The following is a 14,899-nucleotide window of genomic DNA, read 5'->3' as shown; positions in this document are numbered from 1 at the left end:
GCTCCCTTCCCCACCTTTTCAAATGAAAGGATGCTAATGGTAAGATGATGCATAGGGATACTATTAATATATACAATCAGCGTATGTACACTCTGCCCCTACACACCTACAGCTGACAGCTCTAAAAGCCTATCAGAACTTTAATTTCCAATAATGATGATGATGATGATGATGATGATAATGTTTGTCATTAGGAATCCTTCCTGCTATTATTTTACATTTTCGTTGCCTTTTAGGGAGCAAAGAAGATGCTGGCCTTGGGAATCACAGGCCCGGAGGGGCATGAGCTGTGCCGTCCCGAAGCAGTGGAAGCAGAGGCCACTTTGAGGGCCATCACCATAGCCAGTGCGGTGAACTGCCCTCTGTACGTCGTGCACGTGATGAGCAAATCCGCGGCGAAGGTGGTAGCCGATGCGAGGAGAGAAGGTGATCTTCAGTGCGACCACACCCCTTGGGCTAGCAAGCTGCAGGACACACAAGCCATTAACAGCCACTGCTCCTTAAAACATGACAGCAAATTTTAATTTAAAACTAATTTCACAGCGACTTTCCACATCTCCTGATCGTCCAGCTCACCCTGCTAGCACCTGATGGGGCCAGGGTTCATGCTCAAAAGCTTGTTTTTGAATTGAATCGATTTGTCTGACAGCACCTTGGATGTTGGGTCAGTTGGAGCAGTAACCCCAAAAGCATTTTAATGATTACTACTTTGAAGGTTATATTTTAACTTTAAATTGATTGCTGCCCCAATTCTCTAGTCCCGTCTGAATATGGTCATGCAAAAGAAAGAAAATCTGTCTTTGGCTCAAGAAAAAAAAGTCATCTCTTTGCTAGTAATGTACAAAGATGGGCGAGAGCCATATATGAGCATTTTGTTCAGTGACCTTAGGCCTCCCTGGAGCCTCCATCTCACGGCAGAAACAGGTAATCCCGTAGCGGAAGTTACCCTGTTGATTTTTTTCCTGTAAGTGACAGCGAGTGGATCATGAACCACACTAAAAACCGTGGAGTGGATCTGGTATGTTTGTAATAGGCACCAAAATAAGTCAAAACTACTTGCTGCAAGAAGGGTTGGAAAGGATTTTGTGAACCGTATTCACTTTTAAAACGCAATCCACCATCTCATGTGTTAGGAATGAGGCTAATTTCAAATGAGCTCACAAGATCTTACTACCAACAGCCCCTGACTCCTTCCCTCCCACCACCCACGGATGTCACGATTGCGGGTGAAACCTCCCCAGCCCCTCACCAAAACAAAGCAGAAAGTAGCTGGGAAACCCAAGCTGCAGTTCCAGCTTTTGCCCACCAGATGGTGGTGCTGCCAGCTCCGAGGAATTGCTTTCTCATGCCACAACCAGGCACACAGCGTTAGGCTGGAGGGAACAGTAAAATCTGCAGAAATGCCCACCATCAACATTATGACTTTGACAGTTCAGGCTGGAAGTTGCTTTTTTGGCAATGTGTATTTGTTCTGTACGTGGACAAAATTCAGTTAGAAGCCAGTTATAAAGATCTAGGAACCAAAGACAACTATCAGTCTTAAGTAGTGGGCATTTTGATTTTATTTTAAATTAGTTTTAAAAACTAATTGAATGTAGGGACTGTCTATCATTTTACATTAGTCCAAGTTTCATACTTATATGCAAAAAATGTTCAAAGAAGTTTTACTTCCTTCCAGCTCCTCATCATATCCCAAAGGAATATTTTTTGTACGTTTATTTCTGGCGCAAATGCACATTTCTCTTTAAAAAGTAAAATTATCTTTATCTTCTTGTTTTTATTCTTCTTCCTTCATAAAAAAAAAACACCAACAACAAAGCAAAAAGAACAACAAAAACCCACATGTTAGTACTTTGTCCCTTGCTGATTTTTCCATTAGAAATATGTCCTTGAGGTTAGCCCTCAGAGGAGGGGTTTCCATCATTCTCAACTGCAGGTCTGGAATATGCCGCTGCATATTTTTTGAATCAGTTTATTCAAATACTACTCCACTGGTGGTCTGTGGAGGCTTCGGCTCTTACAAACAAAACCACAGTGGTCACCTATTTCTGAGACTGTTTGGTGTTTGCAGAAGGCATGTGACTTCTCTGTTGCCTCTGTAGGAAATTGCTGCAAGCTTAGTGACTTAAAACACAAACTCTTTATCCAGCTGTTCTAGAGGACAGAGGTCCCCGGTGTCTGGAGAGCCCCGCCCCTTCCTTACCTTGCCCAGAAGTAGAGCCTGCTCAGGTTCCTCAGCTCACGGCTCCCACCCTCAGACCGGCCGTGCTGGACTGAGCCAGGCCTGTCCATGTCATTCTTCCTGTCCATGTCGTTCTTTTCGGGATGGCCTCTTGTCTTTCTCCTCCACTTTAAGGGTCTTTGTATAACATTGAGCCAACTCCATTTAGAATGACCTCCCCATCTCAAGGTTCTCAATCACGTATATAAGATCCCTTTTTACTTTGTTAGGTAACATATAAACAAACTATGGATTGAACATCTTTATGCTCTGTTATGTGCCTAACATAAAAGAGTATCTTCTAGAAGTAGGATTGCTGGTTCAGAGATTAAGTGGGCATGTAACTTTTTAGATACTGTTAGATTCGTTTCCAAAGGAGCTATAAGCAACTGTAAAACATACCCTAGTACCCAGCTGTCAAAGAGACAGCAGAACTCTACTGTAATTCAATGTGAGCCAGTCCACTCTGTGAGTGTAACCCCTCCTGCAGAGGGGAGGGGAGGAGAAGGGAGGGTGATCGTGATCGAGGAGGAACCAAAAGGATAGAGACTAACAAACCCAAACTTTTCCCATGGTTACTGCTTCAGCTAATACAAGGACAGACCCTGAAAGTGCTAATGGCTAGGAGACCATGGACCACACTGACCTTCTGTGAAGGATTCGGGTATCTTATTAGTTAGTAATGCATTATCCTCTAAAAGTGTTTCTTGTGGAAATTCACTCCATCAGGAATCAGCTGGGGTACCTGGGAGGGGGCACTAAGGCTAAAGAAATGTTAGATTCAGAGAAATGGAGACAGAAAACACAGGATAAACCAGGAAGACAAAGGTTAATACTAACAGCCCCGAGTTTATTTCTCAGCCAGCATATATACTAATTATAGGCAAAAGGCAGAAGAAAGAGCAGTACAGCCAGCTAACCACCTCCCTGCACTGTCCTTGGGAGGACGCTCCAGCAGGTGCATTCTCTCAATACAAGAATTCAGACAGCAGCAAGCAGCTACCAGTCACTAAGGAGGAGTGCTTCCGGTTGGCATACTCCAGCCCAAATCTTAATAGATAAAGTGTTCTTTCTCATGGGCAAAAATTGCTCTTTCCCACAGGCTTAATCAGAACTTTCTCACAACCCTCAGGATATTTGGAGCAAGCAGTTCAGGCAAGCTTGAACTGAAATCACTTCTTTAAGTCAATAATGACTCCAGATGGAAACTGAGTCATACAGTGGCTTCCACAGTTTCTGAATACCAGAGCACAATAGAGACCCTGTTCTTTGTAACCTTATTTAAATAAGAAATACTTTCTTCTTATGAATTTATTATATGAAAATATATACCTACATCTTTCTTCCTGAGTCCTGGTACTAACGTGGGTCTCAGAATATAGTCTGCACTGACAGTTGCCTAGGAGCCAGACGCAGAGCCTGGGCGCCCGTCCCAGACCCCTGGAATCTAATGTGCACGTCTAACTGAAACTTCAGGCAGCTCATACCCCATGAGAGTCAGGATGCAGGCACAAAGGCTGTCCTATCATTGATTACCTCTGTTATCACTTAGGGACACAATGATGTTAAAGTTGACTTTATACCTCAAATGCATACGCAGAAGAGACAGGCTGTGGTCATAGCTCCTAACACTTCTCCCCTTCTCCCCTCTACTGTGACCCCCATGCTCCCAATTTACTCAGGAGATCCTGTATTTTTCTCCTTCCTATTTAGGTCATTGTATGTCCCTCTTAGGTTAGGGTCCTCTTTCGTGTCTAGGTTCTCTGGGCTTGTGGCCTGTAGGCTGGTTTTAGTTTGCTTTATGACGAAAAGCCACTTATGAATGAGTACATATTATATTTGTCTTTCTGGGTCTGGTTTACCTCACTCAATGTGGCTTTTTTTCCGCCAAGATCCATCCATTTGCCTGCAAATTTCAAGATGTCATTATTTTTTAGTAGTACTCCATTGTGCAAATGTACCACATTTTTTTTTTACCCATTCTTCAGTTGAGGGGCATCTAGGTTGTTTCCAGGTTCTGGCTATGACAAACAGTGCTGCTATGAACATAGTCGAGCACATGTCTTTGTGCAAACCATGTTTTATAATTAATTGATTGGACATTTACAAAAATTAGCTGAATGGGGGATTCTTGTAATTATGTTTGAAAACTGTGTTGATGACATTATCATTATCTTAGTGTTTGGGCATTATTGGAAGGACAGAAATGCTGAGAATGGATTTGCTAAGGCATTCGCTGGAAAGTTAGCTAGCTTGAATTTCTCTCAGCCATCCTTTGAGGCTAGTGATTTTGGCCATATCTACTTTTAGTTTTAAGTAGCCACCTTCAATTCTAGATGATAAGGACGAAGTAGTGATTTGCAATTTGGAATATCAGTTGTCTTCCAACCACGAAAGATGACTAACTTAGCTCATGTGCGTTTTGTTAGCAATAATTGTCCCTTCTAATGGCATAAGTTTTTGCACCTGGCTAGTGCTTTTAGCAAAGCTCCAGAAATGTCCTTGCCAGCCCCTTCTCTTCTGCTAGGGCGAGGAAGGAACTCAGTGGCTGTCTGAGCCACCTCTTTATTATTATCTTGGGCTGACAGTGTTCCTCACAGCACTCATTTCCTTCCCACAATCCTGTCCCTGCCCTGCTTTGTCTGCAGGCCAAGCCCCACATTCAGTACAGTGTAGAGTGGGACTCTAGTCCTCCCTGGCGAAACAGTCAGCGTGAAGAGAAACTTACCCACTCAGGGAAGCGCAAGTGGGAGTGACCCACATCTACTCAGGGAGAAGCGATTTTGAGCAAGGTCAAATTCCTTCGCGCGCCAGTGAGGCTCCAGAGCTCGCCTAATTTTAGTCGGCTGCACATTTAGACCATTGTTGGCTTCTAAAAAGTTTCTGGTTTTCCTGGAATTTTTCCAGCTAGCTCTTTTCAGATAGGTTTAGAAAAGAAACGCAGGCCTCTTCACCACGCCCGAGCAGTTCCAGCTTCTCCTCCCGCTTTCCATTAGACATAGCAGCTCCTTCTTCAAGGAGGCATGTGGTGGGGGGAGAGTAATCGTCTTCCTTCCCTGCCTCCCTCCTTGCCTTCCTGCCTACTTTCCTCAGTTTCTCTTTCTCCTGCCTCCTCCCTCTGTCGCCGCTGTCTTTTTGGCCCTGGTGCAGATGGAATGTCGCCTTGTTGGTGGAAATGTGGTCTTGTTGGATGAGGCTGGATGACACAGACTTTTAATGCTGATCTTGAGGCTGGAGGGCACACTTTTAAACTGGGCCACACCTTCTGCTGGCCTTTGAGGTCTTTTTCTCAAGCTCCACTCAGTGTGGCAGTCAGTCAACTTCCTGTTGCCTGAATCAAAATGTAGCACTCTCAGCTCCAGCACCACATCCTTCCTGCCTGCTGTCCCCCCCCACCCCCGTGATGGACTGAACGTCTGAACTGTAAGCGAGCCACCCTCAATGAAATGCTTTCTCTATTAGAGTTGTTGGGGTCGTGGCGTCTCTTCACAGCAATAAAAACCCAAACTAAGGCAGTCACAAGCGACATCTTGTGGAAAACGACAGTGTAATTCCGTTCCAGCACTGATATCAATACAGTGCGATTGTTTCCTTTTCCTCTCTAACCAGTTTTACTATCTGGAATATTCTCATTTTTTTTTTTTGCCATCATTGAGATATAGAAATTTCATTAAGCCCACATTAGGTCATAAGTGTTCAATAATTCCCCTTCATGTTTAGGGCATATTTTTTAATCTAAAGGCCGATTTTTGATTCTGAAATTTTTCTTCTGTTATTTCTTCCATACTCATTTTCTCTGTTTACTTATTTACTTTCCCCAGAATTAACCCCAGAAGCATCTTCTGAGAAGTAAAGGGTAGCCAAGTGGGAGATTGTAACGCCGTGACAGAGAGAGTCTTTTCAGTTGGGGTTTTGTGTCAAAGGACAGAAAAAGACTACAGAGAATATCTGTGGCCAGGGAAGGCACAACCTACCAGGAAAGTTGCTAGGGAGGAAAGTGAGGAAGGAGGGGGTCTTTCAGTCCCGAGAGTCGCTGGAGCCATCTGCTTGCAAACACGATCAGACACAGACGATGGAACCTTGCGCTATTCACAGCCACCTGCAAGGTAAAGGACACCAGGAAAGGGAAGCTGGACAATTGTTTGACCACATCTACAGATAGCTTGTGATTGACTGAAAATATTTAAAAAGACATGCTCCTTCGCCGGGGAATGGGAATGATACTTTTCTTAGTAACAAGGTGTATATGGTCTCAGACAGAGAAGGAAGGCTTTCATTCTGGCCATTCCACTGCCCATCTTTGGCAAGTCGATAGGTTTCAGTGAGCATCAGCTTCTTCATTTATCAAACCAGCATGAGGTGTTGCTGTGAGGCCAAGTGAGGGCACGTGCAGGGGTTTTGAAAGTCACACTGACCACACCTACGCTAGCGATTCCCCTAGCCTAGTTTTTAGCTCAAAATCTACCAGGACGGGCGATTAGGTTGGATTTTGTAATTTGATTCTCCAGTTTGGGGACTACCAACTCATTGGTCTCCTCTTCCTTTATACTTCTTCTGTGAGTTTTGGTCTTTTCAAACTTGTGGAAGGGAGCGACAAGCCATTAGGAGTTTTTTATTTTTAATTTCTCTATGTTCATTAATATGTAATAAGGTTTAAGATGAAAATACACCCTAATGAAGAGTTTGTGTACGCTAAAAAAGTAGCCTGTCACTCTTGAAAGGCGTTTAGCCCTTCTGAGGAAATTACCTGTCATCTGCTTGCAGAGCAGCCTGGCGGATGCCCGACAGATACTGACATTTAATTCTTCCCCAGAGCTATTAAGATGGGAGACGTTAGGGAGCTGCACTCTCAAATCATCTCGATGTGCCGAGTGATTGAACAGAGCATGTGACAAGGACCTTTCCTTGATGATGAAGCACCACGGAAAATCCTGAGTTGGCACCTCATGAAGGGATTGCAAATCAAGCCAGAGTCTTGTCATCCAAGCCATGGGGAGAAGTGCTCTTGGAACAGCAAGCTCTCTTTGGAGCAGCAGATAGAGAGTGCACCTGTCTTGGTCTCTCTCCGTGGAGACCAATACCTCCTAGCTCACTACCCATGACTGCCGTTTCTCCCACGTGCCACTGAGAGATGCTAAAGTTGCTTCTCTTGTCTGAAAGCCGGGCAGTGAGGACCTGGAGTGGTGTGGGGTTGTGCGTATCACAGAAGTCAAGTTTATCCATGGGGTTTGGCTTCATGGGGGACCATGGTGTGGAAGTTGGGCTTCAGCAAGCCTGGCTCTTCTGTGTCTCTGTTTCCTAGGCTAACTGGAGGAAGGGAGTAGTTTGGAGGACGGATGGGTCTGTAAGATAACAGGGTGCCGCATTGCCATTTAGAAGACTTGGGCAGCTGGTGGCCATCCACCGTGTGCTCCCTAAGGAAGTCTGTTAATCTCAGCTATATATCTGGATGGTAACTAAAATGTGCCGTCTGATTAGCCAGAGTGGGCTCATTTGGCATGCTAGCATCTCCTCGCCACACACTTTTTTTTTGATTGCTTGCATGTGATGAGGTTGATGCCAGTGAATCTATTATTCTGACAAATGCTAATCAGATAAGGAACCTGATTTTAAATTCAAATTCATTGTGCACTATTAAGTTTTCTAGCATTGTGTGCTATGGATGGCCTCATTTGCATGATTTTTTAAGTGTGCATTTCGGGCTACAATTCTATTATCTGAGTGTTCTTTTATTGAATACGAGTCTTCTGAGAAAGTTCCTTTTGAGGGTATGGGAAGGTCACCGATTGGTCTGCAGCAGAGATACACCATGGTTGGAATCCGTACGGCTATATTAATGGTAGTCTGCTGTCTGGCTACAAGGCATAGAAGTTGAGACCACTGATTCAAAATTCCTTGGTTTAAATCCTACTTCCTCCACCTCTGTACAGTGTATATAAAGTAGCTGCAGAGAAATTATGTAATCTTGTAGCTTTATCTTTAATCGAGATAGTGAGAACATTTGTCCATAGGATCTTCAGATTGCACTAACAAGCCACAGGTTGCCTCCAGCATCCTCTGGGTTATGCTTTAGCAACAGTGGAGCCAAAATAGGAGTGGCTCACAGCTGGAGGTTTGTTTCCTCTTCCCACTCACGTGCTTGTCCATCGTGGGTGGGCTCTGTCTCCGCTAGATAACCTGTTCCATCTGTGGCACCCACTCCTCTCCCAGCGTCATGACAGAAGAAGAAAAGCAGAGAACAGAATCCAAGATCGTTTTAATAGCCCAGGCTTGGAAGCAGAACATGCCATTTTTATCCATCCGAATGACCAAAACAAAGCAAGCAGCCAGCCGGATGCCAGTGACTAGGGGAATTAGCACAGTCAGTGCTCAATAGTTATTACTCTCTAGCTATTGAGCCCTGGTCACGAAACGGTTAAGCTATAGTATCATCCCTCTGGGATAGAGAAGGCAATCTCTGCATTTGTCAGATGGCTTTCTTTAAAGTGCATTAAAACGGCTGCGTCCTACCTTTGGACATTCCAGGGAAGGTGGTCTATGGAGAACCCATTGCGGCGGGACTCGGCACGGATGGCACACACTACTGGAGTAAAGAATGGCATCACGCAGCCCACCACGTCATGGGTCCTCCGCTGAGACCTGATCCTTCAACTCCTGGCTTTCTCATGAACCTGTTGGCTAAGTAATAATTTTTCAGATGATGGTAAAGTATTTGGGTGAAAGATAATCCTTTGTAAGTCTCATCTTTGGGTTGGGGAGAGCTGACCCTGTAGCTACAGCTTCCACGGACCCTTCTGGTCTTCTGCTGTTTGACCCATGGTATCTGGGGAGCTGAAAACACCGGACTTACGATGTGTTAGGCTGATACAATCAAGGGACTAGGTTGTTGTACAGACAATAGTCCTTCCCAGTCATTCTGAACATCCTAGCATGCCCCATTCACATGTACCCAGATTTAAGTTAATGGGGAGATTTACACACCAAAATTAATTAATTAATTAAATAAAGCAGTTGCCCTTCTCTAACTCCTTCCTCCTTCACACATCTGTATTTCAAACAAAACAAAACAAAACAAAACAAAAACCTACTTACATTGCTCTTAGTGACCCTGTGGTTAGCTTTGTCAGGTCCATGCAACTATCGGTTTCTAGTTCATAGTCACGGGCTCCTGTGTTGGTGCAGAGTCAAGCATGTACTCTCTTGTCTCATTCCTTCCTCGAACTAGTCATTTTCCTCCAGCTAGTCTGGGAAATTGAAAAACAGTAAAAGGCAGGCTTGCTGAGGATTCTGCATCGTAATCCCTAGGAGTGTGTTCTTGAAAAGTGCTTCCAATGATTAACACAGAAGAGAGGGGGGACCTGTACCCGGAAGTCCTACTCATGGCCCCTCCCACTGCTAGACTTCCTGCGCGAGGAGGTCAGAGGTTAAGAAACACCAGGGAGTTGCCTCCTGTCTGCTTGCCTCCTCATCGTTCTCTTCCTCTCTTTTTCGTTCTTTGCAGTGGTGATCTGACCACAACAGGGAGTGACAACTGCACTTTCAACACCTGCCAGAAAGCTCTGGGGAAAGACGACTTCACGAAGATCCCCAATGGGGTGAATGGTGTTGAGGACCGGATGTCCGTGATATGGGAAAAGGGCGTGGTGAGTTTCCCAGGAATGAGCCTGGTTCACCAAAGAGGAACAGACCTTCATAGAAGCAAGACTCTGTCTGTCTGTCTGTCTGTCTGTCTGTCTCTCTCTCTCTCTCTCTCTCTCTCTCTCTCTCAACTGGGAATCACACTGTCACTATCAGCTTCATCCCTTCCCATCTCACCCAGGACATTGTCAGCAAACAGTTGATCTCTCCTCATAGTTCAGCTCAGAAGATGGTTACATCATTTGCCATTGGCGGATACATCGGGCACCAATTTACATTGGGTCCAGCTAGGGTTATTCTTTATGTGTCGTTAATGTCGATATTTGAACTGATAATGAAGAATATGTGAAGGATATTAAATTTGTTGTCTAAAGTTATACAGATAATGAAATCTATGAACAAAATGATTTTTAAAACTAATAATAAATGAAGAATTAATAATTTTTTCCCAAGGATGGAGCAGATTACACAGACAGACATCATGTGTTAAGCTGTCTATCCATGTGATGTGTGGAGTTATAAAGATCTATAGGATCTTGGTAGACCCAAGGCTCCAGTATCATACTTTTCAAAGACTCTTAGACGATACATTAATCATATTTCACACTTGAGAATTCTCTTCGATGGGTTTCTCCTACATCTCCTACCATTTCTATTTTTCATTGACCTAGTTAGGATTTCAACTCCTGTAATGAACACCGTGACAAAAGCAAGTTGTGGAGGGAGGGTCTATTTGGCAGACCTTCCACATCATACACAGTCCATCATTGAAGGAAGGCAGGCAGGGCAGGAACCTGGAGGCAGGAGCTGATGCAGATGCCATGGAGGGGTGCTGCTTACTGGTGTGCTCGTGATGGCTTGCTCAGTCTGCTTTTATTTTTTTCTATAGAACCCAGGCCCACCAGCCCAGAATGGAATCACCCACAATGGACTAGGGCCTCCCCATCAATCACTAATTAAGAAAATGCCCTACATCCAGATCTAATGAAGGAATTTTCTTAATTAAGGTTCCCTCATTCCACATAACTCTAGCTTGTGTCAAGTTGGCATAACACTAGTCAACACACTCATCATTCACTGAATCCCATTGATGTGGTTTTCAGAATCCATCTTCATTTCTGCATCCATGGGCACCATCTGATTGGAGGCTCACAGCTCGTCTGGACCACCCTAATTGTCTCGAGCTTGGTTCCCTTATTCTCAGTGACCAGCTGTTCCTGTCTGTTCTGTCCTGGAGTTGCTCCTCAGAAGCTCTGCTCTGCTCGTCTGACTTGCTTCTCGAAAACACTTGCGTGTTGTCCATGACTGAATGGCAGTGTTTAAGCCATCAATGTACTACAAGGGTCTTCAGAACACCTCTCTAGTTCTAACTGCTTTTGCTCTTCCTCCATGACTTTCTCTCTCCACTGGGACCTCTAGCATCCCTGATGATGCCCCTCTCTTTCTCCTGGCTTAAATACTCTAGATTATAATCCAACTTTCCTCCCTAGACTCATGTTATTACAGAAAATATCCTTAGAATGGCAGATTTCCATAATCTATTATAGTTCCCATTACATATAAATATATAGTTATATATATATATATATCTTTAAACATGATCTTTAAAATAATTGAATGTTTCCCAATAACATGCATAAAACTGTATAGTTTTCTGAAGCAATGAGATAATTTACCTCTGAACTATTAGAAATAATAAACTAAATCTTAAGGGAAGTCTTATCGTATACATATATAAGCCCTATAAGGGTTCTATATTAAAATTTCTTAAAATTGGACTTTCCAATATTTCTGGTTTACATAAATTTAAATTGAACAAAATTGTACCTCCTATACATATATTTTATCTTCCAAAGGCATTGCCACCTAATTTAAAGGCTTCATAGCCTATCTTCTTTTGACTATTTAGTATTTTGCCTAATATTTACATGATCGTCTCACAGATCTCAGGTCTGCGATAAGTAAGGCAGACCATAAATATCGTAGGTGGTAGTAGCAGACATCAAAGGGGAAGGAAAATGCCACCTGTCCTTTAGCCATTGCGTGGTGTAACCTTAGGAAGATGGGGTAGGTGGTCCGTTTGTCTTTTAATGTGAAAGGGTTTTTGAAAAGTCACCTTCAGGCTTCTGTAGGCCACCATCTTCATCACTGATGCTGCAGACGGTTTACAGTGAGCCTGCAGAGATGTAGCTCCTTGATGTAGGATGTGGGTTACAGTTCTAGCTGGGTAAACAGGTATAGCTTTCTCTTAGGGTTCATAGATGTAAGTCTTCCCCTTGTATCCCCAGAGGAGGCTTGAGTGTTCAGTCATCACAGCAAATGCCTCTTCTTTTACTGGTTTACAGCACAGTGGTAAAATGGATGAAAACAGATTTGTGGCCGTTACCAGCACAAACGCAGCCAAAATCTTTAATCTTTATCCAAAAAAAGGAAGGATAGCTGTCGGTTCCGATGCTGACATTGTCATCTGGGACCCAGAAGCCACAAGGTAAGACTGAGATCTGGCATTGCCTGGTTTTACCCTTGAAGAGAAGCACCAGCTTGCAAAGGAGCTTTGCTGGGCCATTACCAGCCTTTGCTTATTAGCTGATTTATCCTGCCATGCCCAGGGATTCTGTGCGCAAGATAAAGGTTTGGATGTGCAAACGTTTCTTTGTTGCTCTTGGCACAGAGGATGCAGAAGCTGTGTAGAACTTGCCGGGAATGGATATGTATAGAAAACCAATATGAATTTGCCATCCCAGTGCTTGGCAAATGCCCGAGTTCACACGGAGGGACAGTGCAGAGCCCTGAAGAAAATAATAGGCTTAATTTGAAAAGAGCTGAATTGGAAACTCAAGATAATTACAGCCTTTTAAAAGCTTTTAGATAGAAAGATTCCAGCACAAAAGACATCGCTTTTAGTTACCCAGACTTTCCAGAGGAGTTCAGACCTAGCCTGTCCTTTCCAGTAAGCTTCCACAATTCTCTGCTAATATTGGATCTGATCAACTCCGCCAATTCAAAGGAGCATTTGATGGAAGTTGAATTTCTGCTAAATTCTCCTTGGGGATGTTGCCCCCAGCAGCTCTTGCTTGCTCATTTGTGCTTGTGGTAAACACTGGTAAGAAAGGACATACCATACATTTCAACATTTTGTGTGCATGTGTGTGCGTCATAGGAATTTGGTACGCCTTCCGTCTTCACTCTATGGCATCTATACAAGGTCTAGTATGTTTGTTTTTATCATTGTTAGCAAAAGCACCCACTTTCTGGGAAGTGATGGTGTCACAAAGAGACAGTTTCAACAGAAGTGCCCTTGGGCCACCTTCTGGGAAAAAGATGGCCATGTGGAATTTGGAACATGAAGGAAGCTACTATGGCTGAGAGCCTAGAAACAAACCCCAGATGGTCGTTTTGTGGTTGGCACTACCCTCAGGATACTCATTGTTCCTACCTAGGGACCAGTTCGTGGGATTGGCAGGCCATGGTCACAGCAGGTACCAACACTGGCCAACACTCTGTAAAATGCATGTATGGCAATGAAGAGCTGTGTGAGAGAGAACCTGACCTCAGGAAATATCCTGAGGTAGCAGCCAGTCTCAATCCAGGGCCTTTGTTGCTATGCTAACAGATTTACACTTAGAGAATCAGTACCTGATAAAGCTAGATGCAGATTGCTTCCTACTGGTCTGGGAGTGGGAGGACATTGTTTGTGTTTTTGGACAGGATGACCTAGGCTGGCTGCAGCTTGGAGAACTCCTGATTCTTTAAGTTCCTCTCTGCAGGGGCTGCCACTGCCCGGCAATTTGGTTAACTTAGACCACTGTTCCATGGCTGGAACCAGGTAGGTCTTTTGAAGTATCTTATGGCTTACGAGTATCACAAGGTTTAATTAGAAAGCCCCCAAACTCTCAAAATTCCACTCTTCTAAAAGGAATGTGTGGTTTGAAGCATCCTGTTTGTGTTGTCATGGTGATAATTAGTCACTGTTTGTGCAGGTCAGTGGGGCCAAACATACCCTGACATTGTTTCCCAGGTAAGGCGGAGCAGGATAGGTCTCTGGTATGAAAGACCGTGTTTGTGAACCATGTGTGAGGTTTTTTCTGCCGGCTGGGAGCCCATAGCTGTCACTTCTAACCTGGGTGTTTTCTGAAAGTCGAGCACTTTGTATTACATTTCACTTTTCATGTTCTATCTTTTTTTAAACCCAATGTGGGGGGTGGTTTAATTCTGTTCTGTGTTTTTCTGTATCAAAGTGGGAAGAAAATAAAGATACTCTATTGAGCTATGAATCTCTCCAGTCCAGTTCCTAACCCCGGGGAGAGCACTGGAGGCCACTTCTGTGCTTCTTCTTTTCTCCTCCTCCTCCTCCTTCTTTGGTGGTGAGTGGGGGGTGGGGTTGAGACAGGGTTTCTCTGTGAGCCCTGGCTGTCCTGGAACTCACTCTGTAGACCAGACTGGCCTCAAACTCACAGAGATCCACCTGCCTCTGCTCCCAAGTGCAGGGATTAAAACATGCACCGTCCTCTATGGTTCTTCTTAAAAAAAAAAAAAATACTTTTTTGTAAGCCATTCCACTTTTTTATTGAAAATAGGTTTCCCCCATATTATATATTCTGATTATTATTTCCTCCCTCCCAGTTCTTCCCAGATCTCCCCATTCTCCACTCACCCAAATCCATACCCTTTCTTTCTTCACTCTCTCATTAGAATACAAACAGGCATCAAAAAAAATAATTTAAAAAATAAGACAAAATAAAAACAAACAAACTAGAATAGGATGAAGCAAACAAACTGCAAGAAGAAAAAGAGGTCTTCCCACCCCAAAATAGCACAAGGAACACATAGATGCAGAGACACATGCACACATACATAAATCCCACAGGAACACATCACTGGGACCCATGATACATGTAAAAAAGACTTGTAAGGGGAAAACAGGAAGGAAGGGAGGAAGAAAGATAAGGGAGGGAGAGAGAGAGGGAGGGAGAGAGAGAGGGAGGGAGGGAGGGAGGGAGGGAGGGAGGGAGGGAGGACCGGAGGAATGGAGGGTGGGAG

The 14,899-nt window shown here is 44.0% G+C and overlaps 1 protein-coding gene across 1 annotated transcript in view; it reads left to right on the top strand.

Annotated features, from left to right (window-relative positions):
* Positions 1-14,899, top strand: part of Dpys (dihydropyrimidinase) — a 67,935-nt gene that overhangs the window by 20,087 nt on the left and 32,949 nt on the right. Inside the window, exons 5-8 of the mRNA XM_057791911.1 lie at positions 237-426; positions 8,747-8,903; positions 9,723-9,864; positions 12,205-12,347. Of these exons, the coding sequence (XP_057647894.1) occupies positions 237-426; positions 8,747-8,903; positions 9,723-9,864; positions 12,205-12,347 (632 nt within the window). The remainder of the gene's footprint in view (positions 1-236; positions 427-8,746; positions 8,904-9,722; positions 9,865-12,204; positions 12,348-14,899) is intronic.

This window comes from Chionomys nivalis, chromosome 17, assembly GCF_950005125.1.
Source record: "Chionomys nivalis chromosome 17, mChiNiv1.1, whole genome shotgun sequence".
NCBI lineage: Eukaryota > Metazoa > Chordata > Mammalia > Rodentia > Cricetidae > Chionomys > Chionomys nivalis.
This window is presented reverse-complemented; position numbering and strand designations above follow the sequence as displayed.